Source organism: Alosa alosa, chromosome 15 (assembly GCF_017589495.1).
Source record: "Alosa alosa isolate M-15738 ecotype Scorff River chromosome 15, AALO_Geno_1.1, whole genome shotgun sequence".
In the NCBI taxonomy this organism is placed as follows: domain Eukaryota; kingdom Metazoa; phylum Chordata; class Actinopteri; order Clupeiformes; family Clupeidae; genus Alosa; species Alosa alosa.
In genome coordinates this window covers 23025745-23048244 of record NC_063203.1, presented here as the reverse complement: position 1 = coordinate 23048244, position 22500 = coordinate 23025745, and the positions used below count along the sequence as shown (strand labels likewise).

At 46.6% G+C, this 22500-nt stretch overlaps 1 protein-coding gene across 1 annotated transcript in view; it reads right to left on the bottom strand.

The window, feature by feature from the left end:
• rsrc1 (arginine/serine-rich coiled-coil 1) overlaps positions 1 to 22500 on the bottom strand; it is a 161851-nt gene that overhangs the window by 91579 nt on the left and 47772 nt on the right. Inside the window, exon 5 of the mRNA XM_048264036.1 lies at positions 13267 to 13303. Within this exon, the coding sequence (XP_048119993.1) occupies positions 13267 to 13303 (37 nt within the window). The remainder of the gene's footprint in view (positions 1 to 13266; positions 13304 to 22500) is intronic.

Below are 22500 nucleotides of genomic sequence, written 5' to 3'. Positions count from 1 at the left end.
GTAATTATATCTGCGTTTGTTTACGGGGGCCCCGGGGCAAGTGTCAGGCCATATAACACCACGTCTGTGTTTACATAAGTAGCGGCTCATCCTCCCCCTCCACCTCCCCACCTCTCCTCTCCTCTCCTCTCCTCCCCTCAGTCAACACGAGACACAACAAGACAAGGAGAGAGGGAGGGAGGGAAGAGACCAAGGAGATGTGGAGTGTTAATGTGGAGAGAAAAAGGCAGAACCATTTTTTTTGTGTTTCCTTTTGTTTTGCCTTTGTCTCTTTTTGTCATAAGAGAGAGACAAATGAGAGAGAGAGAGAGAGAGAGAGAGAGCAGAGGCTTGGCACACCAGGCCCCTAACTTCACCAGCAGACAGATAAATAACTAGAGAGAGGGAGGGAAAGAGAGAGAGAGAGAGACAATATGAACTCGATTCCATCTCACTTGCAAATACATAAAAGTTTAAATATCCCTTACACCAATATATCATATCACTATTTATTGACAATGCATCTCATGAAACGAAGTAACAGAAGACCGGTTGGTTAAAAATGGCTTTTCTTGGTTTCAGAAAATGCATTAGTTTTGTAAGTCGCTGATTTTTCTCGGCAAGGATCTCCAAAGGCAACAAACAGATCAATCATAAGGAAGCGGGCGTTAGGAAAAACAGATTGTCTGTAGGATATCACTGACATTAGTCTCATGTTATACACTCGTCTGGCTCTCTCTCTCACACACACACACACACACACACACACACACACTGCTTTAAGGATGTGGCAAAAATGCATCAACTGGATGAGAAGCAAACACAGAAATTGTGCACACACACACACACACACACAGAGACAGACAGACAGACAGACAGACAGACAGACAGACACACACACACACACAGACACACACACACACACACACACACACACACACACACACACACACACACACACACACACACACTGTATGGTTAAGATCATTAAGCACCATCCAGAAAGGACTCTGGGTTTCAATAATTAAAGGCTCTCTAATTGGGCTCCCCGGAGACCCTAGCCTGAACAAACAAACTCTCTCTCACACACACTCACACACACACACACTCAAAGAGATATTCAAATACACACATAATCCATATACATGCGAGCAGAAAGAGAACATGATGGACACTGTCCACAGCCTCGCAGTCCTGTCTTCCATCATGTGAAGAGTTTCTGTTGACATACTACCAAAACCGCACTGGTGGACAGTCGATAGCTAAAGACGTTCTATGTAGTTACACAGTTATTACATATTTATACCAAGACGTGGTTGATCTTTGTTTACTGTTCTTTAGAATGTCAATTTACTTGTTTCACTGCATTCAGATAGCAGATAATATAATAAATTCTTAACTCCCAGAAGAAGGCATGTAGCCGAAACGCGTTGGAGGTTTTTAGAAGGTTAATTGACCAAGCCATGATAATAAAGGCTTTTTAACATTTTCGATAGAGAATGCCTTGGAGTTTCTTGATTCTTGGCATTTAGTTTCCCATCCAAAGAGCACCTCTGACTTAACCAAATTTTAGAGTCCAGGAAGCGCTCCTCTACCCCCATTCTTAGCAGAAAATAATGCCATTTAATGTGTAAGGTTTCACATTGCGGTCATACTGAATTATGTTCTGCTACCTGAACGCCATGTTGTTCATTATATCTTACACAATGATGCGTTCATAACCATGCATTGGCGCAAAGACACAAGTAAAATACACAGATCTGTGCATCAGTATTTTACACAGATGTTGCCCTCCTCCTCCTCATCCTCCTCCTCTCCTCCTCTCCCTCTCTCCTCTTCCTCCTAACTCTGACTCTGTTTTCTATCCTGATTCTGATTGTGGGGTTTCCATGGCGCCCATGCTCTGTGTCTGTCTGCTGTAAGTATCAGCAGGGCTGGGGCAGGCCCTTCATACTGGCACGGCCACGAGACTCTGGGGTGAGATGATCAGTGTGTCGAGTGACTTTGAGCGGGTTTTAACCCAACCCAACTCTCAGGGGGAAGTGAAAGTGGACAGACACACACACACGCGCACGCACGCACACACACACGCACGCACACACGCACGCACACACACACAGACACGCATGTATTACTCCCAAACAAAAAAAAAAATCACACATATATGCACAATATCAAGCACACATATTTCTAAAGTGCGCATTATTGTCTCTTGGTCTCCTTTTAACATTCAAGTGTAAACACACACACACACACACAGTCGTCCGTTACGCTGGCTGGCGAATGCGGTCATCTTGTGTGTTTGCCTCATTAAGATTCCATTCCACTCAATTCCACTTCCTTCATTTCCCCTGACCAACACACACGGACACAGAACAGACAGAGACAGAGAGACAGAGGGAGGGAGGGAGAGAGAGAGGGAGAGAGAGAAAGAAACATAGAGTGTGGGTAAACTAGAGAAAGAGTGTGTGGACGATATAGGAATAGGGTGTGTGTGTGAGAGAGAGAGAGAGAGAGAGAGAGAGAGAGAGAGAGAGAGAGGAGAAATGACAAGAGTGGAATGGGCAGCAAGAGAGATGCGTGGCTTTAGTTCTTGATTAGAGGTTTCCCCGAGTCAGCAGATCCCATTACCTATAACCCTCTCCTCTCATCCTCTCACTCACTCACTCTCTTCCTTCCTCTCACTTCTCTCCATCCACTCTTTCCCTGTCTCCATCTCCCCCTCTCCCTCTCCCTCTCCCTCTCTCTCATTCTGTCCAATCCTGTTGCTTGTAATGTACTGTGCACCAAACGTGCAGGTAATCAACCTGTCAATAGGAAAAGAAGAAATATAAATGAAAAAAAAAGACAGAAATGTGAAGTATGAACTAAAGAAAAGCAGATAAAAAAAGAAAGTGAGGGAAAAAGAAGGACAGGAGAAAAAGAATGTGTGTAAAAAAGGACAGGAGAAAAAGAAAGTGACAGGCCCTTCCAGTGGCATCAGTGAGCAGGAGTCTCTAATCGCATGAGAAACCAGGGTAAACAGTGTCTTCTCCCCCTTGCCAAATACTCTCCTCCCAGTGGACCTAAGTGGGCTGAATGGACGCTCCCGCATTCAGCCGCTCCCTGACGGACACGTAACCTAATAGAGGGGGACCAGAGCACAGGAGCGGAGCGACGCTGAATAGAGGATGCAGAAAAACAAATGCAGCAGGAAACATGGCAGCCAATGAGCAGAGAGAGGCGGTGTCCCTCACGGGGCTATACGGACGAGAGGTGGAGAGCAACGCAGCACTGCCCCCAGGACATTACCGGCCACCTCACAGCACATACTCCACAACAAAACACAACAATGACAACAGCAACAGCAACGGCGAACCCAACACCACCACCACAGGCCCAGGTGTGGCCTGGATCTGGCCCAGATGTGGCGTGTGTTGACCCGGGTCTGGCCCAGATGTGGCGTGTGTGTTGGGCCCGGGTCTGGCCCAGATGTGGCGTGTGTGTTGGCCCGAGTCTGGCCCGGGTCTGGCCCAGATGTGGCGTGTGTGTTGGCCCGTGTCGGCGGTGTGGAAGTCTGGTAGTGATAAAGCGCATACCGGTAGTTTATATCTGCATCTCATTCCGCTTGGACTCTTTACGCTCCTCCATTAGTCATCCGAATCACTGGCAACACACCATATCCTCATAACACACACACACACACACACACACACACACACACACACACACACACACACACACACACACACACACACACGCATCAACCACAGACGCCCACCCAAGAAAACGCAATATTTCTGTTTTTAATATCCACGTCTATAAGATCAGGGTATAGATGGGCTCCAACTCAATATGTTTATTTATATATGTATGAAGAAAAAATAATATACACACTTGCCTATCGGGGGTCCGGCTTCAGCGCCTATAAAAAATAATGTTGTATATGGATATACTTTTATATATAATCTCAATATGGGATCCGGTTTTTTATTTTTATACTTATTTATTTGGTGTGTGTGTGTGAGTGAGAGTGTGTGTGTGTGTGTGTGTGTGTGTGTGCATCTGCCCTAACAGCATTTCCAGGGCTGGGGGTTCTTCATCTTGGTGTCTGCTAGCAGGCACAGGGGCTGCATAATAATGCACTGTGCCGCTCACAAATGTTATTTCGCAGGCCGGCACTCATTTCTCAAACTTCACCACTTCTACAATTTCCCAAACTTTTATTTCCTTCATTATCGCCAACAAGATTTCATTACGCATTTAGAATGTAAACAAGCCTGAGTGATGACACCACCAGCCCGCTCGACTCTTTAGAATCCCTCCCACTGATGTCTGTTTCTCCCTCACTCACACACACACTGCCCCGGGTGTGTGTCTTAAATCACACACACACACAAAATCTCATACTAGGGGGTCCTTAAACACCCCACACACACACACACACACACACACACACACACACACACAGTATATATAAATATCCTCACAAACACACACTGTTTGTGTGAAAATGGAAACCAACCACATTAATTTACTATAAATTCTGTCCGGGTTTGTACTGGAAGATAGTGTTTGTGCAAGTGTGTGTGTGTGTGTGTGTGTGTGTGTGTGTGTGTGTGTGTGTGTGTAACGAGAATACTGGCACTAGCAAAAAAAAGAGAAAATGAGAAAGAGAGGGAATGAGCAAGACAGAGAGAAAGAGAGTAAGAGAGAAAGTTTTCTCCCTCGCTCACATAAATCATATTGGAGAAAAATGAGCAAATGTGAGGGCTAACTCATCTTCTCTCTCTCTCTCTCTCTCTCTCTCTCTCTCACTCTCACTCTCACTCTCACTCTCACTCTGTCTCTCTCTCCCTCTCTCTCTCTCTCTCTCTCTCTCTCTCTCTCTCTCTCTCTCTCTCTCTCTCTCTCTATATATATATATATCTCTATCTATATCTCTATATATCTCTCTATATATCATATCTCTCTCTCTCTATATTTGTTCCCTGGTTCCTGGAGAATGAAATTCAGTGGAATACCTATCAAAAGTGCAATCATGACGAGATATTATCAGCTCTCCCATTTCATTTGTTGCATGTCCTTGACATCCACATCCACCTCCACGCAGGCCCATTAAGATGGAGCGTCACCCCCACCCCACCCACACAGCACCACGCTCGCTGCACGGGACCTGATCATCACACCTGATGTATGGAGCCACCACCCCAAACCCAATATCATCATTTGGAAATTAATGCAATATTTCTTTTGTTAAGGGTGTGTGCCTCTCTCTCTCCCATCTCTCTATCCCCATCTCTCTCTCTCTCTCTCTCTCTGTAAACAGGAGATTAAGAGATAGAGACAGAGAGAGAAGGAGAGAAGGGGAGCTAGTGGGGATGAGGAAACAAAGACACAGAGGAAACAAGAGAGTGTGTGTGTGTGTGTGTGTGTGTGTGTGTGTGTGTGTGTGTTCATGTTCATGAACGCTTTTAGCGGGGCAAATGACATGCACCCCCCCCCCCTGTTGTCAGAGTGACAAGCAATTACGGGCTGGGCGTGGGACGGTGGTCGCAGGTCACCATGACGACTCCATCATGTAGTCGACTTGGGGAAATGAGGACCCCCCCCCACACACACACACACACACACAAATAAATAAATAAATGTAAAAAAAATATATAATAATAATAATAATAATAATAATAATAATAACAACAATTCATAGGGGTCCACCCCCAAACACACACACACCCTCCTCTCCGGAACCTTCCATCTGATGCCATCATTACAGTAATAAGCCCTGAAATGTGTTTGCATATGATCACCTCTCTCTTTCATGGGGAAACCAGACTCACACCCCCAGAGATCACATCAGCTCTTCACTCCCTCCCCCCCCTTCTCAAATGAGGGGAAAAGGAGAGAGAAAGACATAGGGAGGGAGAGCAGATTAAGAGAGAGATTAAGAGAGGGACACAGAGTGAGGATGGAAAGAGAGAGAGAGAGTGAGAGAGAGAGTGAGAGAGAGAGTGAGAGGGATGATGAGTGGTGATGAGTGTAGGGGCATCCACAGCAGCAGCAGACCAGGTTTCCCTCCGTGCTCTGATTGCTTCTGGGCACGCTCAGAGCGCTGCTGCCACTGTTTGACATCTTTCTTCATCTTTTCTTTCTTTCTCTCTCTCGTTCTTTTTCTCCTTCTACATCTCTCTCTCTTTCTCAATTCAATTTAAATGTTCAATTTAAAACGGGCTTATTATTGACTTGACTAAAATGCATAGGTAGATTAATAAAAAAAGACAATAATATTATTACGAATAATCATCGTTGTTATAAAAAAAAAAAATAATGAACTAAACAAAACAAAAATGTAGCTTTTTAGGAAAAAATGGGGATAAAAAGGAAAAAAATTGAAGTAAAATAAACTCTCTCAGCATCTCAGCAGATGGGGCCAGTGAGGATGGGGGCAGTGAGGATGGGGTCAGTGTGGGGTCAGTGAGGATGGGGGCAGTGAGGATGGGGGCAGTGAGGATGGGGGCAGTGAGGATGGGGCAGTGTGGATGGGGCCAGTGAGGATGGGGCCAGTGAGGATGGGGCCAGTGAGGATGGGGCAGTGAGGATGGGGGGCAGTGTGGATGGGGGCAGTGAGGATGGGGGCAGTGAGGATGGGGGCAGTGAGGATGGGGCCAGTGAGGATGGGGGCAGTGTGGATGGGGGCAGTGAGGATGGGGCCAGTGAGGATGGGGCCAATGAGGATGGGGGCAGTGAGGATGGGGCCAGTGAGGATGGGGCCAGTGAGGATGGGGGCAGTGTGGATGGGGGGCAGTGAGGATGGGGGCAGTGTGGGATGGGGGCCAGTGAGGATGGGGCCAGTGAGGATGCGGCCAATCAGGATGGGGCCAATCAGGATGGGGTCAGTAAGGATGCGGCCAGTGAGGATGCGGCCAATCAGGATGGGGCCAATGAGGATGGGGTCAGTAAGGATGCGGCCAATCAGGATGGGGCCAGTCAGGATGGGGCCAATCAGGATGGGGCCAGTCAGGATGGGGCCAATCAGGATGGGGCCAGTCAGGATGGGGCCAATGAGGATGGGGCCAGTGAGGATGGCTCTCACAGTAATATACAGTAATACGAGCAACACAGAACCTTATACGAACAGACACAAGTACACTAAATGAGTATACTTAGCTCCCATTTCAGATGGATGATAAATGTACCCAGCGCAACTCAGCAGCTTTACATTATGAACAGACTGAAGTACTCTAAATTAGTATATATTTAGCTCCCATTCCAGATGATAACAGAAAAGCTTTATTGAGTTCTGATAGGTCCTATGAAGCATATTTAGCACAATGGGCACATATAGGAAGGAGGGGGCATGGAGTGTGACGGGAGTGTAAGGCATCCAAATTACAGGAAGAACAAAAAGATGGAAAAAAGATCAGTTGTGTCTGAAGCGTGTTTGCATGCAGCGATTGTGTCTGAAAGAGAAAGTGCTTATTTACGCATCTCTACTGATTAGCACTAGCCAACTAACACTCGGCTAGCCACCAGGGATTCAGGCCTCTCTCTGTGCAAGAGCGAGGGAGAGAGAGAGAGAGAGAGAGGGGGATGGAGGGAAGGAAAGAAAGGACAGCATGAAAAGAAAAGCAACCAGAGCAATTAATATTGCCACTTTCTCACAAGACAGAGAAAATAACAAAACATAAACAGGAAAACAAATTAGATAATCTTCCCTGGCTTTTCGTCGCAAAATCAAATTAGTGTCGCTGCAACTAGCTGAAGCGCATTCCATGACCTTCAAGTCTGAGAATCCGGGCAAACTTTGATGCAAACAAAGTTTCTAAAGCTGCAATCCCTGGCATCTTCTAATATTCAGTTCAGTTCCGGAGGGGGAGGGGGGGTGGGGGTGGGACTTGGTTTATCGCTCGTGAAGAGTGAAGTTGTACTTGGTTTATTGCGTACGAGTTGGACAGACTCCGCATGGCCCGCTCTTCGGGAGATGGGTCGTGAAATACGCAGTCGTGATATTTTAGAGGCGTTTGGAAGGAGGAGAGGCTCGCCGGCTCCTTCATAAGTTTTGGGAGGACGTAGCGGGCCACTCGCAGCGGGGTGGTGTTGGGCAGAGGAGGGGGAGGAGGGGGGTGTTGTTGATGGGGAGGAGGAGGCTGAGGTGGTAAATCTGTGGTTGTTTATGACGGGACACGAGGGATATTTACAAGAGAGCTGAGACATACACGCGGCATTTACCAACCCACACCAGGAGGGCGGCGACGAACAAGACTTTATTTACTGCCCCCGTGTTCTGGCATCCTAATCACAGCCTAACACACACACACACACACACACTCAAATACACACACATACCCACACTCAAATACACTCAGTAGCGGAGTTATGTACAAGCTCTTGTGCAATCTTCCCAGCTAAGTAAAAACGGAGTCGTAAATTTCCCTCATGTTCAATATTCACATATTCAAATTCACTCTGTGAGCCCGTCTCTTATATGATGAAAGGAACCCTGATGAAGTTCTCCACAAACAAAATGTGTGTGCGCACACACACACACACACACAGACACACACTTTTATACACCCCTTGCTGAGTTTTAATCTGTCCTTCGTATGACATCACACACACTCACGTTTGTACACTCACACGACCCCCAACTGTGTGAAAGAATTCTTCGAGTACACACACACACACAAACACAGCACATACACATGAACAAAGGCCTACTCCGATATATAATAGGCACCAAGCTGGGAAGAAGTTTCCATGCAGTCTTAACATAGTTGATGACAAACACAAACACATGTTCAAACATACACAAAGACACTCTAATGCACACAATAGCAAAATATAGACACTCACAAACAAATATAGGCATACAAAATAAAGTAATCACACACACCACCGTACAATACACAGCTTCGGCAGATTTTGGGCCTTTGGTGCAATGAGAGCAGATTGTAAGACAGAGTCAAACAAATACAGGCATGCATGAATTCATTTTCATTCTCACACACACACACACACACACACACACACACACACAGTTGTGCATGCACACCCACACATATATCGACACACACTCACACACAGATGCAAGTACACAGACAACCCCCCTAAAACACACACACACACACTCTGTGCTGTGTGTGCTTCCTGAGGTGGAGAGGCTGCAGTGAGCACACATGGTCTCTGAGGCTTACGCTCTCTCTTGCCTGGACAGCATGTAGTCCAAGAAACATGAGAGGGGCCATTCAATTAGCAGAAGGCAAAGCCTGTGTGTGTGTGTGTAAATGAGTAAATGTGTGTGCCTGTCTGCATGTATGTGTGTGTGTGTGTGTGTGTAAATGAGTGAATGTGTGTGCCTGTCTGCATGTATGTGTGTGTGTGTGTGTGTGTGTGTGTAAATGAGTGAATGTGTGTGCCTGTCTGCCTGTGTGTGTGTGTGTGTCTTTATCTAAAACACACTGAATTGCCTCTGTGTATGAAATGTACAATGTAAATACATTTGCATTGGATTTACCAAGGTTACCCCCATATGCAACAGCCCTAAAAAGTAAACGGTCATATTGATGTGTGCTGTTTATGCATGTAATCTGATTTCCAATAATTCAGACTCCCTTTATAGAGCTGTAAATCAGCCCAGCCAAACATAACCACCACCCTGTTCCTCTCTCTCAATTTCTATCTCTCTCTCTCCCTCTCTCTCTCTCTCTCTATACTCACTACATCTGTCTGTCTCTGTGTCCATATCCCACTCCCTCTCTCTCCCCATCTATCTCTCTCTCCCTCTCCATATCTCTTTCTTCATCTCCCTGTCCATACTTCTGTCTTCATCTCCTTCTCTATATATCTATCTATTATGATGAAATTGCCCCTCGGGGATAAATTAAGTTCTTTTAATTGAATTGAATCGAATCTTCAGACTTTGCTTGAGGCAGAGGGGTCACTGTAGGGAAGACACACTTTCTAGAGGACTACACACACCAACACCAATCTGAAGACACGCTTCCTAGAGGACTACACACACCAACACCAATCTGAAGACACACTTCCTAGAGGACTACACACACCAACACCAATCTGAAGGAGCTATGAGGTGTGTAAGGGCTGAGAGAGAGAGAGAGAGAGGAAAGAGAAAGAGAGAGAGAGAAAGAGAGAGAGAGAGAGAGAAAAAGAGAGAGAGAGAGAGAGAGAGAGAGAGAGAGAGAAAGAGACAGGGTAGACACAGACAACGTACAAAGAGGTCACTAGAGAGAAATATGTCTTCCAGAGGGCAACACGCACCACCATGGCTGTAAAGGAGACTGGTATCAGTCGTGACTGGCATCAGGGGAGAGAGGAACTCTTTGCCATGCGGACGGCCCCAATGGGAGTGGTGTGCAGTGGTGTCCACACTGCAGTGGGGCAGGCGGGGGGGGAGGGAGAGGGCTCTGTGGGGAGCTCATCACTCATCACTCTCAGCATGGCCATCACACTACGGAACTGGTGCTCAGGGCGCCGGCTCCAGGGAAGAGGGACAGGTGCAGGAGGAGCGAAAGAAAGGACAGTGAACACACACACACACACACACACACACACACACTGCAGGACACACAGACACTCATCCCCATCGCCACGAGAAGGACGGAGCAGCGTGTGTCAGGGTTCAGTCACGTAGCCAGAGCGGCGATCGTTGGTCGGGCAGGCGGTCGGGCGAGGGGTGGGGGTGTTGGGGGTTCGGGGGGCGGTCGCTAGCTGGTTAGCATGCAGGGCGTGGCAGAGTGGAGGGCCACGGGAGGAGAGTCGACATGGCGAGGGTCGCGACCCCTGCCACTGACCCCGCTCCATTATTCATCCCCCCCGGAAACGCAGGCGTCAGGGAAACGGGGTTCCGGGCCCGGCCCCCCCCCCCGCCTTTAAAGGCGGAGCAGAACTCTGACCCCGAATCAGAGGGGTGCCGGAGGAGAGGCTCGGAGACGGTCGACGTCTACATTTTTAAACTCTCCCTCGGGCCACCTCGCCTCTCTCTATCGTTCTCTCCCTCCCTGTCTATCGCTCCATCCATCTTTCAATCTTTCCTTCTTTCACGAGGCCCAACGCACACAACCTTAGCGTAGATAGGGTGTGTGTGTGTGTGTGTGTGTGTGAGAGAGAGAGAGAGAGTGAAAGAGCAAGAGAAAGGTGAGTGATAAAGGAGAGGTACATGGAGGGACAGAAGTCAAGTGGAAATAATCATTCCATTCACAGAGAGACGTTACTGCAGCAAAGCTAAAGGGACAGAGACAATAATAGCCACGTCGTTACACAATTACTGTCCATTACATCGGATATGATGGCACTTTACTATCCCTCTCTATAACAACAATATTACCTCACAGAAAAGTAGGGAATTTTTATAGGCATCAGAAAACCAACAAAAGTTAACAAAAAAAAAACAAAAAAAACACCAATGGATACAATTTTCAGAACACAGTGGTTGATAGTCAATCATGCGGAAAAGGTACTGCTTTGTCAATTCTCATAATTCCAGGTCATTCATGAAGGCAAACGGGATGATTAGAACATCAGTGGCCAGTTACCATGCAGTTATTGTCTGCTGTCTCCCAGGTAACAGCCAATGGAAATGGGCATGCAAATGAGCTAATACATATGTATGAGCCCTTGCCTGAGATAAGTGAAGGTCTACTTGGGTGCAATAGCGATGAAAGCCAAAGAGGCATGTCATCACATTACAGAGCGAGAGATATTACACTACTAATGATACGATAGCTGCTATCTCCCTCGGTTGTCTCACTGAAACAGACGTCCAGTATTGTGTGATACTCAACTCGTCTGGGGGACGTGTACAGGGGCATATTTGGCACAGTAAGATGGCTAGCCGTTGGGGTTCAAAATTGCTGAAGCCATCCAAGGTCTGGAGATGGTGAGGTCCTGAAAGAGGATGACGAAAGCACTACAGCGTGACCTCATCAGGGATAGATGTTCTTACGATTCACTAACATCATTTTCCGTTGTGCTCTGATGAGTCTTATCAAAACTGAGAAGCAGAGTTGTGTAGAAGTCAGATTTATCTCAATAAATTTCTCCCGCAACAAATCTGCTTACAATGCCTCACAATCTTAAAGTCTCACCTTTTAAACGAGCCATTGTATGTGTTCATAGCTATAACACAGAATATGCTGTGGCTATACAAAAAGTCATCAACAATGGTCTAGATTGCTGGCACTCTAGGACAAAGCTTCCGAAAACAGCTTGGCATTCAATGAGTTAACCAACTTTATAGGTCTTATACATAATTAATAGCCAATCAGGAAAGAGTATTTCTCATCTCTGGGGTACAATGAAAAACTTGACATATATACAGTATACACAAGAGAGAGGCTGCTATAGCCACAAGTCAGCAGTGACCACTGACCAATGTATCATATACTCATCCGAGAAGATGTTACTGCCAGCATATTTGTCCTCAATATCAGCCAAATGTGGTGGGGTTTTACAAATCAGGCCCAACATGTTTTCTGTTGCACCAAGCCAAAACACTCCCGTGATGACCCAATTACAGTGTGTATCATTCAGAAAAGACAAACACAACTTAATTCTTCATCTTAAATCTTCTGATCCGTTTATAACACGAGACAAATCACTCACTGTGGTGCCTCGTATTTGAGGTGAGTGTGTGTGTGAGTGTGTGTGTGTTTGTGTCTGCGTGCATGCATGTGTATATGTGTATGTGTGTGTGAACCATCAACGGGCCCAAGGGAGACCCCATAAAGGTTTTCTCCAACACCAATAACACACTTCTCAAATTCACACACACACACACACACACACACACACACACACACACACACACACCTGAACACAAACCTCAAACACACACACACATCAAATAGTGATTTAACACTTCTCACAGAGAGCACAAGAGACAGAGAGAGATAAATAAATAAATAGCAAATAAAAAACAAAACTTCCAAAGACAGGGGAGGGGGTGGGGGCTGAATGAAAGAGTAAGTGCCCAGCCAGTGATATGAAAGCCCTGCTCGGCCCTGTGGGAGTCAAACACAGCATCTCGCTCTTTTTAGCGTGTCTACACACACGCACCCACACACACATAGACACACGTACATGCACACAGGTAGACATACATTCTCTCTCTCCCTCTCTCTCTCTCTCTCTCTCTCACACACACACACACACACACACACACACACACACACACACACACACACACACACACACACACACAAGGTGTTCAAAGCCCATTCCAGAGTATTAATTTTAGATGCGGACTATCAAAGATGCAGCAAACAGGGAAGAGGGAAAATGAGGACTTACCAGATGTTCTAATGCTGCTTTGATGCTCGCGGCTTCCCTGCAATCACAAAAACACACACACACACACACACATTAATATGGCTGAAAATAAAACATGACACAAATCACTCTCTCTTTCTCTCCTCTTATTCTCTCCCTCTCTCTATCTCTCTCTTCATCTATCTCTCATTCTACCTATCTGCCTCTTCATTCCCTCTCTCTCTTTCACACACACACACACACACACACACACACACACACACACACACAGACACCCCTCCTCCTCTCCATCATGGGTGCCCATCAGTGCTGTTTATAATGCAGCGGTCATTGCTCTTCCATTTTGTGTCATTTCCATGAGCAGGGCTTTCAAAACGCATGTGTCTCTTCCACCGCCAATGACTGTCCACCTGTTCACATACAGACCGACAGAGAGGGACACACACACACAAAAATGCCCATGCGCGCATACGCATACACACACAGGCACGCACAGGCACCCAAGTATAGATAATCGCAGATACACACACACACCCTGTGGAGCGCCTTGGTGCATAAACAGAGTGAGCGATACCACTACAGAAAGGGGGGGGTGTGGGGTAACGTTTTGGGGTGTGTGTTTCCATATAGATCACATGGGTGTGTGTGGAGTAACGTTGTGGGGTGTGTGTTTCCGTATAGATCACATAGGTTTGTGTGGGGTAACGTTGTGGAGTGTGTGTTTCCTTATAGATCACATGGGTGTGTGTGGGGTAAACTTGGTGTGTGTTTCCGTATAGATCACATGGGTGTGTGTGGAGTAAACTTGGTGTGTGTGTTTCCGTATAGATCACATGCATATTATCTTGCATGCTGCTCCCTTTGAAAGGAGATAGCAGGATGTGTGTGTGAGAGACGTAGTGTGTTGGGTTATCTGTGTCTGTATTAAATGTATATTAGCTGCATGCTGCTTGGGATCACAACAACTATTGATACAAGTGTATGAGAGAGAGAGAGAGTGTGTGTGTGTGTGTGTGTGTGTGTGTGTGTGTGTGTGTGTGTGTGGTTGAGTGCCTGTTTAATGTGTATGTAAACCTGTGTGTGTGTGTGTATGTGTACATTTACAATAGTGTGTGTGTGTGTGTGTGTGTGAACAATTTGTGAATATGTGTGTGTGAGAGAGAGTGTGTGTGAGCATGCCAGCGTTGGCATCCCCCTGAGTGGTGCCCTGGTGAGTGTGTGTGGAGCGTTGCCCGGGTGACTCAGAGTAATACCTGCTCCTCCTCGGCCTCTTTGATGCTGGCCACAGGTAGTGGAGCACCATGCTGGCACCGCCTCCGCCATGCCCTGTGTGTGTGTGTGTGTGTGTGTGTGTATGTGTGTGTGTGTGTGTGTGTGCACACACGCATTACGGGCACAGCTATGCCAGTCGGTTCAGGTGGCTGGCATGGACACAGCACCACGCTTAGAAAACTCAGAGAAAGAGAGTGTGCATGTGTGTGTATATATGCATGTAAGTGTGTGTGTGTGTGTGTGTGTGTGTGTGTGAAAGTGTGTATGTGTGTGTGTCTGTGTCTGCGTGCATGAGCGTCTGTGTCTATATGAATGTGTGTTTATGATTATATGATTATATTAGTGTATGTGTGTGTGTGTGTGTGTGGGCCCAGCGCCAGAGAGAGATAGTCCAGTCCAGCACCGCCTCATGTGACCACACGCCAGCTTTTCTGATAGCGCCACACGGCTGGCGGCACACACAACATATTAACATATTAAGATTGTGTGTGAAGTTCACAGTGTGTGTGTGTGTGTGTGTGTGTGTGTGTGTGTGTGTGTGTGTGTGTGTGTGTGTGTGTGTGTGTGTGTGTGTGTGTCTGTGTGTGTGTGTGTGTGTGTGTGTGTGTGTATTTGAGGCAGGATACAAATCTAAATGGGGGCATGTCCTGTCACATCAAACAGAGCCAGAGTTAATTATGAGATAAACACACACACACGCACACGCACACACACACACACACACACACAATGCGGATGGACTTTTGCCTGTCCTCCTTTGTCCACATGGAACAGGAGTGTGTGTGTGGCTAATAGCTACTGAGGACAGATATATGAACACATCAGTGGTGGTCACAACTGTGTGTGTGTGTGTGTGTGTGTGTGTATCTGTGTTTGTATATGCAAATCGTGTGTGTGTGTGTGTGCACATGTTTGTGCATGCATGACTGTGTGTGTGTGTGTGTGTGTGTGTGTGTGTGTGTGTGTGTGTGTGTGTGGGAGGGAGAGGGGGTAGCGTGGGGCTTAAAAGAGCAAATTGGCAGTAAATAATGGATGCAGTTTTGGCACATTTCACATTTGTAGCAGAGGAAATAACAAGATCAAGCACACAGACTTCACATGCCACACAACTCCCCAGCTCTCGCAGCACTGGCCACACACACGTGTGTGTGTGTGTGTGTGTGTGTGTGTGTGTGTGTGTGGAGGGTGTTCATGAGACATGGTGGATGTTGTTGAGAATGAGACACAGAAAGCAAAAGCCAAACATAGAGAGAGAGAGAAAGAGAAAGAAAGAGACAGAAAGAGAGAGAAAGACAGAGAGAGAAAGAGAGAGAGAGAGAGAGAAAGCAAGTTGAGAGAGAGAGTTGGCTTATTGACAGACACGAAACTCCAGCTGTAGACCACAGCATCATGATGAAAATCTACACCACCTCTAAAATGACCTCACCAATCACGGATCAGGAAGAAAACGACAATGAAATCCTGTCCGTCTTTATCAGCCCTCTGATACTCTCTCACAAATCACTCTTTTGCCCTCATCATCGGTACCAACTACACACACACACACACACACACACAGAAAATGAAAAATCCCATTAATATGTCTATGTTTTTTGTTGAAGGATTATCTTCAATGTCATATGACAGAGCAGCTTCTTAACATTCCTCTTTCGCAACACCCCCAAACACAACTCTAGTGGAGAGAAGAGAAGAGGAGAGGAGAGGAGAGGAGAGGAGGGAGAGGAGAAGAGAGGAGAAGAGAGGAGTTGTTTATTTCATAATCAGTCATTGCGCAGGCTTGGATGTGACCACTTAGAGAAAGCTTCATCTGCTTTTAATTACATTACATAGGGGAGAGGGAGAGCAGGGCATCTATTACAGCAGACATGCATGCAGCCGGAGCACCACACATCAGTTACCACGGTGACAGAGCGCTGTAATCCCCTAATGAAGCACAATTAGCAGGAAACAATTTTGCATTCCGACGGAGAGGGAGGAGGTGGAGGGGTGACAGAGAGAGGGTGGGTGGGGGAAAGTCTGCCTCTGTATCTACATCTCGCCCTCCTCTCCTCATAGCAACCAGCATCTCCCTTTTTTTTTGACTCGTTGGTCTGCGTCTGTGGTTTGCTTGTCTGCGGAGTCCAGACTGTGGCTGCACATGGAGCTCTCTCTCTCTCTCGGCCTGCCACATACAAGGTCTCTGGGACCTGAAACAGTATCTGTGTCCTGACTCTCTGATACTGTATATATGTGGGTTTCGTCTGGACCATGGATACCTCTCCTCCCTCCCCCTCCTTATCAACGCCTCACACCTCCTTCTTACCTCTGCCCTCCTTCCCCTTAACCCTCCCTCTCTCTATCCAACTCTCCATCTCTCCCTCTCTCATCCAACTCTCCATCCCTCCCTCTCTCTATCCAACTCTCCATCCCTCCCTCTCTCTATCCAACTCTCCATCCCTCCCTCTCTCTATCCAACTCTCCATCTCTCCCTCTTCTCTTCCTTTCTTCATCTCTCTCCCCTCCCCAGTTATCTCCGTCTCTCATCTTTTCTCCACACCCACACACACACACACACACACACACGCCTACCTCTCTTTGGCTGCTAGTCCCTGAAGCCCACCTTAGCGAGCTAAAAGAAGCTCTAAATCAATTAGGGCCTTCAAACCCCATAAAGCGCCGGCCTTCTGAAGCCCACCAAAAAGATTATTGGCAAATGAATACAGATTTGTATCGAACAAGCTCGCCGAGAGTACATTTGCATCCTCTCATTTCCCTCTCACTCTCTCTCTCTCTCCTCTCCCTTTTCATCCCCCTCTCTCTCTCTCTCTCTCTCTCTCTCTTCCTGCCCTAGTCTGTGGGGACGACAGACTCCTCTATCCTTCCATCGCCCCCCTCCTACCCCTCCTTCCTCCTCATCCCTCTGTCTCTCACTCTTTCTCTCCGCCCTTCAACGCAGGCCCATCGATTTTTGAATTTCACTGCAATATTAAATAATTAATATACTTGCCAAGATGGATGTTTTACATTAGCCCAATATTAGGTTATCAATCAAACTCCACTTGGTTTAATGTAATAATATTGAAAAAGTGTCAGGGGCTGTTCATTCAATTTGTAGTTGAGGGAGAGCGAGATAGTAATGTTTGGTGTTCCACGGGGCCGGACAGCACAGAGTGGCTAGTTCTACAAGCAGGGGAGAAGATTAAACACACACACACACACACACAGAGAATAGATGACCTCGAACCACCATCTGAAGGCAAGGCCATAGGATTCCAATGTGTTGTAATAACTGTATTTATGTGTGTGTATGCTGTGTGTGTGTCTACTGTATTATGTTTGTGTGTGTGTGTGTGTGTGTGTGTGTGTGTGTGTGTGTATGTGTGTACTGCAAATGTGTGTGTGTCCTGCATGAGTGTGTGTGTGTGTGTGTGTGTGTGTGTGTGTGTGTGTGTGTGTACTGCAAATGTGTGTGTCCTGCATGAGTGTGTGTGTGTACTGTATGAGTGTGTGTGTGTATACTGTGTGTGTGTACAGTATGTGTACAGGCAGAGTGAGTGTGGCGGTGGCTGAGCTGGGGCCTCCTGCTGGGCTCATGGCACCAGCCCGCAGATCCCCCACAGACAAGGCCAACGAGGAGACACACGCCACTGCCAACACACATATCTTTCGCACACACACACATACAATACGCTATCAATACCTGCACGCATACACACGTGCACAGGACACACAATAACGGACGCAATCAAAAAACAAAAAACACAATACGACTTACGGGGCACAAACACACAAACGCATGTACACGCCCTAAAACCATATACAAATCACTGAACCATAACTCCCTGGTGACATAAGTTATGCAATAAAAGTATCAAACGTAACAAAAGCGTCCAGTTCAAGCCAGTCAGTAATGGCAACAATGGGCACACTTGTTCGCTGGATTCTAACACTCTGCCCATGGCAGCTGTATCCTTTGGTCCTCTCTCTGCTCCACAAGTGGCAAATCCATACCCAGATATATCCATCCTTGCTCAGAGTTATTAAAACCCATTCAGACTTCAGAGACCAGAGCGTCTGACTCTGGGTGACCTCAACACACCCATTACGCAACACTACACTACATAGGACAACACATTCCACACTTAGCAACACTACACTACATAGGACAACACATTCCACAACACTACACTACAAAGGACAACACATTCCACACTTAGCAACACTACACTACAGAGGACAACACATTCCACACTTAGCAACACTACACTACAGAGGACAACACATTCCACACTTAGCAACACTACACCAGAGAGGGTTCAAGCGGAGCGAGAGGCGCAAACGTTCGACAATTTCCGCGTTCGATTATTGCATGGGGGAGGGGGGGAAATCCCCCTTTATGCAGACCAGAGTAAGCCCTTGCTGCACTAATGTCAATGGAGACTTGTGGAATTTTACCAATAAATTGGTAATTTTGTCTTTCTGGATTTGTTGAGGGTTTTTTGGAAAATTGTGTCATAATCTGTAAGTGTTTGGGATCATTTCAAGCCTAATAGTGTAATTTTTTAGTGTTCGGATTTGTAATAAAATAACTTAATATTAGACCATGCTGCCAGTTACTGTCGGTTGTTATCATGCTAGCTAGCCTCTTAGCTAAGGTAACATTTTAAACGGAGAAGTGTAATTTCTTTGAAATGACAACTAGCTGAATAACACTACTGACATTAGTTAAAGTGGATAGTTTATACTCAAGCGAATTTGCAACAGTATATTAAGTTTAAGCTAAGTCATTCAACTACTAGTCACTTGTTAGCGCATAGCTGTATTGCCATAGCTACTACCATCCACTTGTATAGCATTTTAAGCTAGCGTTAGCTAGCTAGCTAGCTCGGTTCACATGACTAATTAAATTATTCATATCATGTCCTTAAGAATGATTCATTGGTATCATACATGATTATGGACAATAATGTTTATCTGTTGTTATTGCTTATTAAGAGAGAACGTTTATTTAGTGACGTAGGGTGACACTCCCACTTATGCAGACCGGAACTGTCCCGTTTTGCTCCCATAGTAACGAATTACGTTGCTCTATCTTGCTAGTAATCAAGGATCTTTGACTACACTACATAGAACAACACATTCCACACTTATACAACAATAATAAATAATATAAATGCCATTGAATTAAAAAAAAGAGAAATGGGTCCTAAAAGTCTCCGCTCTGCAAATTGAGGAAGCCATTATCCCCTGCTTTAGAGGGGAGAGACACTCGTCACACAGGCTGATAAGGAGGCCGAGGAATTTCATACATGTCATTCAGGATGATTGAAAGGCAAAAAAGAAAATGATGGACATTGTTTATTACACCTATCAGCATACATCTGCATCAAAAACAACCACTTCAAAAACAGCAATAAAGTCAACACTTGTGGTACACCATCACACACAAACACACGCGCGCACACACACACACACACACACGGAGGAAAAGGAAAGATATTCCATTCTATCATCAACTGAGCTGCACACAAACAAAGCCCAACAGCAAACCCATGGTGTGGGGAAAACAGGAGGAAGAGGAGAGAGGAAGAAAAGAGAGGAAGAGGAAGAGGAAGAGGAGAGAGGAAGAAAAGAGAGGAAGAGGAGAGAGGAGAGAGGAAGAGAAGAAGGAAAAGGGAAGAGGAAGAGGAAGAGAGGAAGAGGAGAGAGGAAGAAAAGAGAGGAAGAGGAAGAGGAGAGAGGAAGAGAGGAAGAGGAGAGAGGAAGAAAAGAGAGGAAGAGGAAGAGGAAGAGGAGAGAGGAAGAGGAGGAAGAGGAGGAGGAAGAGGAGAGAGGAAGAGGAAGAGGAAGAGGGGAGAGGAAGAAAAGAGAGGAAGAGGGAAGAGGAGAGAGGAAGAAAAGAAGAGGAAGAGAAGAGGAAAGAGGAGGAAGAGGAGGAAGAGAGGAAGAGGAGAGGAAGAGAAGAGAGGAGACTTCCCTTTTGAGGGCCCCGTCACAGGCGCAGTACAGAGGAAACCCCAAATGAAGCCAAATCAACACAGAGGCTGCTAGAAGGACAACAAGAAAGAATAGAAGTGAAAAGACAAGAGAAAAAAGACAAGAGAGGGAATAGAGAGAGAAAAGAAAGAAAAGAAAAAGACAAGAGAGGAATAGAACAGGAGTAAAAAAGGAAAGAAAGAAAAGAAAAGGAAAAGAAAAGACAACACAAGGAGAGATGGATGAGAGGAGAAGAAAAGGAGGGATGGAGAAGAGAGAAAAGGAGAAAGCAGGAGAGAAGAAGAATGAGGTTGGCCTGTCGGCCAGCAGCCGTGAGCGAGCGGTGAGCGCCATCTGACAAAGTGTTTACGCCGGAGCGGAGCGGCTTTCCCGTAAGGAGGCCATTATTTAGCCGGCCTTAATTAAGAGAAGAGAGGCCACACAGGTCTGAGTGTGAGCAGCGCTGCAGGTCAGTGCCAGCCGCTAGACACACGCTCGATACCGCAGCGTACCGCTGGACAGGGCTGCCATATCAGTCACGGGCAACAGCAACTGACTGACGTGTGTGTGTGTGTGTGTGTGTGTGTGTGTGTGTGTGTGTGTGTGTGTCCAACTATGTGTATTCTTTTAAGCAAATGTTTCTGTGCATGGCTTTGTGTGTGCTCGAAGGGCTTTCTGTTGTATAAGTGTGAGTGCAGTGCAGTGTGTGTGCATTTACATGTGTGTGTGTCCCAGGCGTCCGCAGGATGCCCGTCTTGCAGCGCGTGTGCGTGTTCGTGTGTGTGTGTGTGTGTGTGTGTGTGTGTGTGTCCATGTGTGGGTTTGTGTGTGTCTGTGCATGTGTGTACTGTACATGCGTTCGTGTGTGTTCGTGCATTCATAAGTGAGCGTGTGTGTGTGTGTGTGTGTGTGTGATCCCTCACCATCTTGTGGCCCTCATGTCTGTATCATTATCCTCCTCTCTCTCTGAAGGCCATCATTCTGTTCATCAGTGTAATGTCTTTCTCTCCCTCCCTCCCTCCCCCCCTCTTTCTCCCTCCCTGCCCCCCCTCCCTCTCTTTCTCTTTCTCTCTCTCTCCCTCCCTCTCTTTCTCTTTCTCTCTCTCTCCCTCTCTTTCTCTCTCTCTCTCTCTCTCCCTCTCCCCTTTCATCATGCCCTTTGCTGCAGGTAGCCCACAATTAATTAAATCCACAGCTCCACATGAATTGTCATTTTGTGGTCCAGTTTGAAATAATTGCATTAGGTCTCAGGGTCCTCTCTCTCTCCTTCTCCCCCTCTCTATCCCTCTCTCTCTCTCTCTCTCTCTCTCTCCCTCTCTCCCTCTTGCTCCTCTGTTCTTCTCTGCCGTGAGTCCCCCGTACTTGACATGGCGGAGATGAATATCTTGAGTGGGTCACGGGCCCAGACTGGGGAAGTTCTAATGCTGCTGCAGTGCTTTGATTTCCTGCCGTACAGAGGGACCCATTAGACCAGCGCTCATCAGCCATGCATTACTGACACAGACAGAGCAGAGCAGAGCACGAGCACACACACACACACACACACACACACACACACAGACAGAAGTACAGACACACACACAGACAGAGACAAGTACAGACGGACAGACAGACAGACCGATACCCAGAGAGACGCACCTTGAAAAGCACCCCTGTCTGCATGCGAGTGTGTGTGTGTGTGTGTGTGTGCGTGTGCATATGTGTGTGTGTGTGTGTGTGTATGTGTGTGTGTGTGTGCGCGTGTGCATATGTGTGTGTGTGTGTGTGTGTGTGTGTGTGTGTGAAAAAGTTTGCCCAGCCCTGCACTATGGCATTTCACCTCTGCAGTGTAGGCTATGGGACACGGCTGTGGAGGCTGTGCTTGTTAGAATGAATTAAACTCATTCACATGTAGAGGGGGACGACCATGAGAAACTGGACAGCTGAAAGGTTGTCATGTCCGAGTCATGTGCAATGACTATCAGAGAGGAAGACAGAAGAAGACTACCACATGGATAAGAGATAGATAGATACTTTAATAGATAAGAG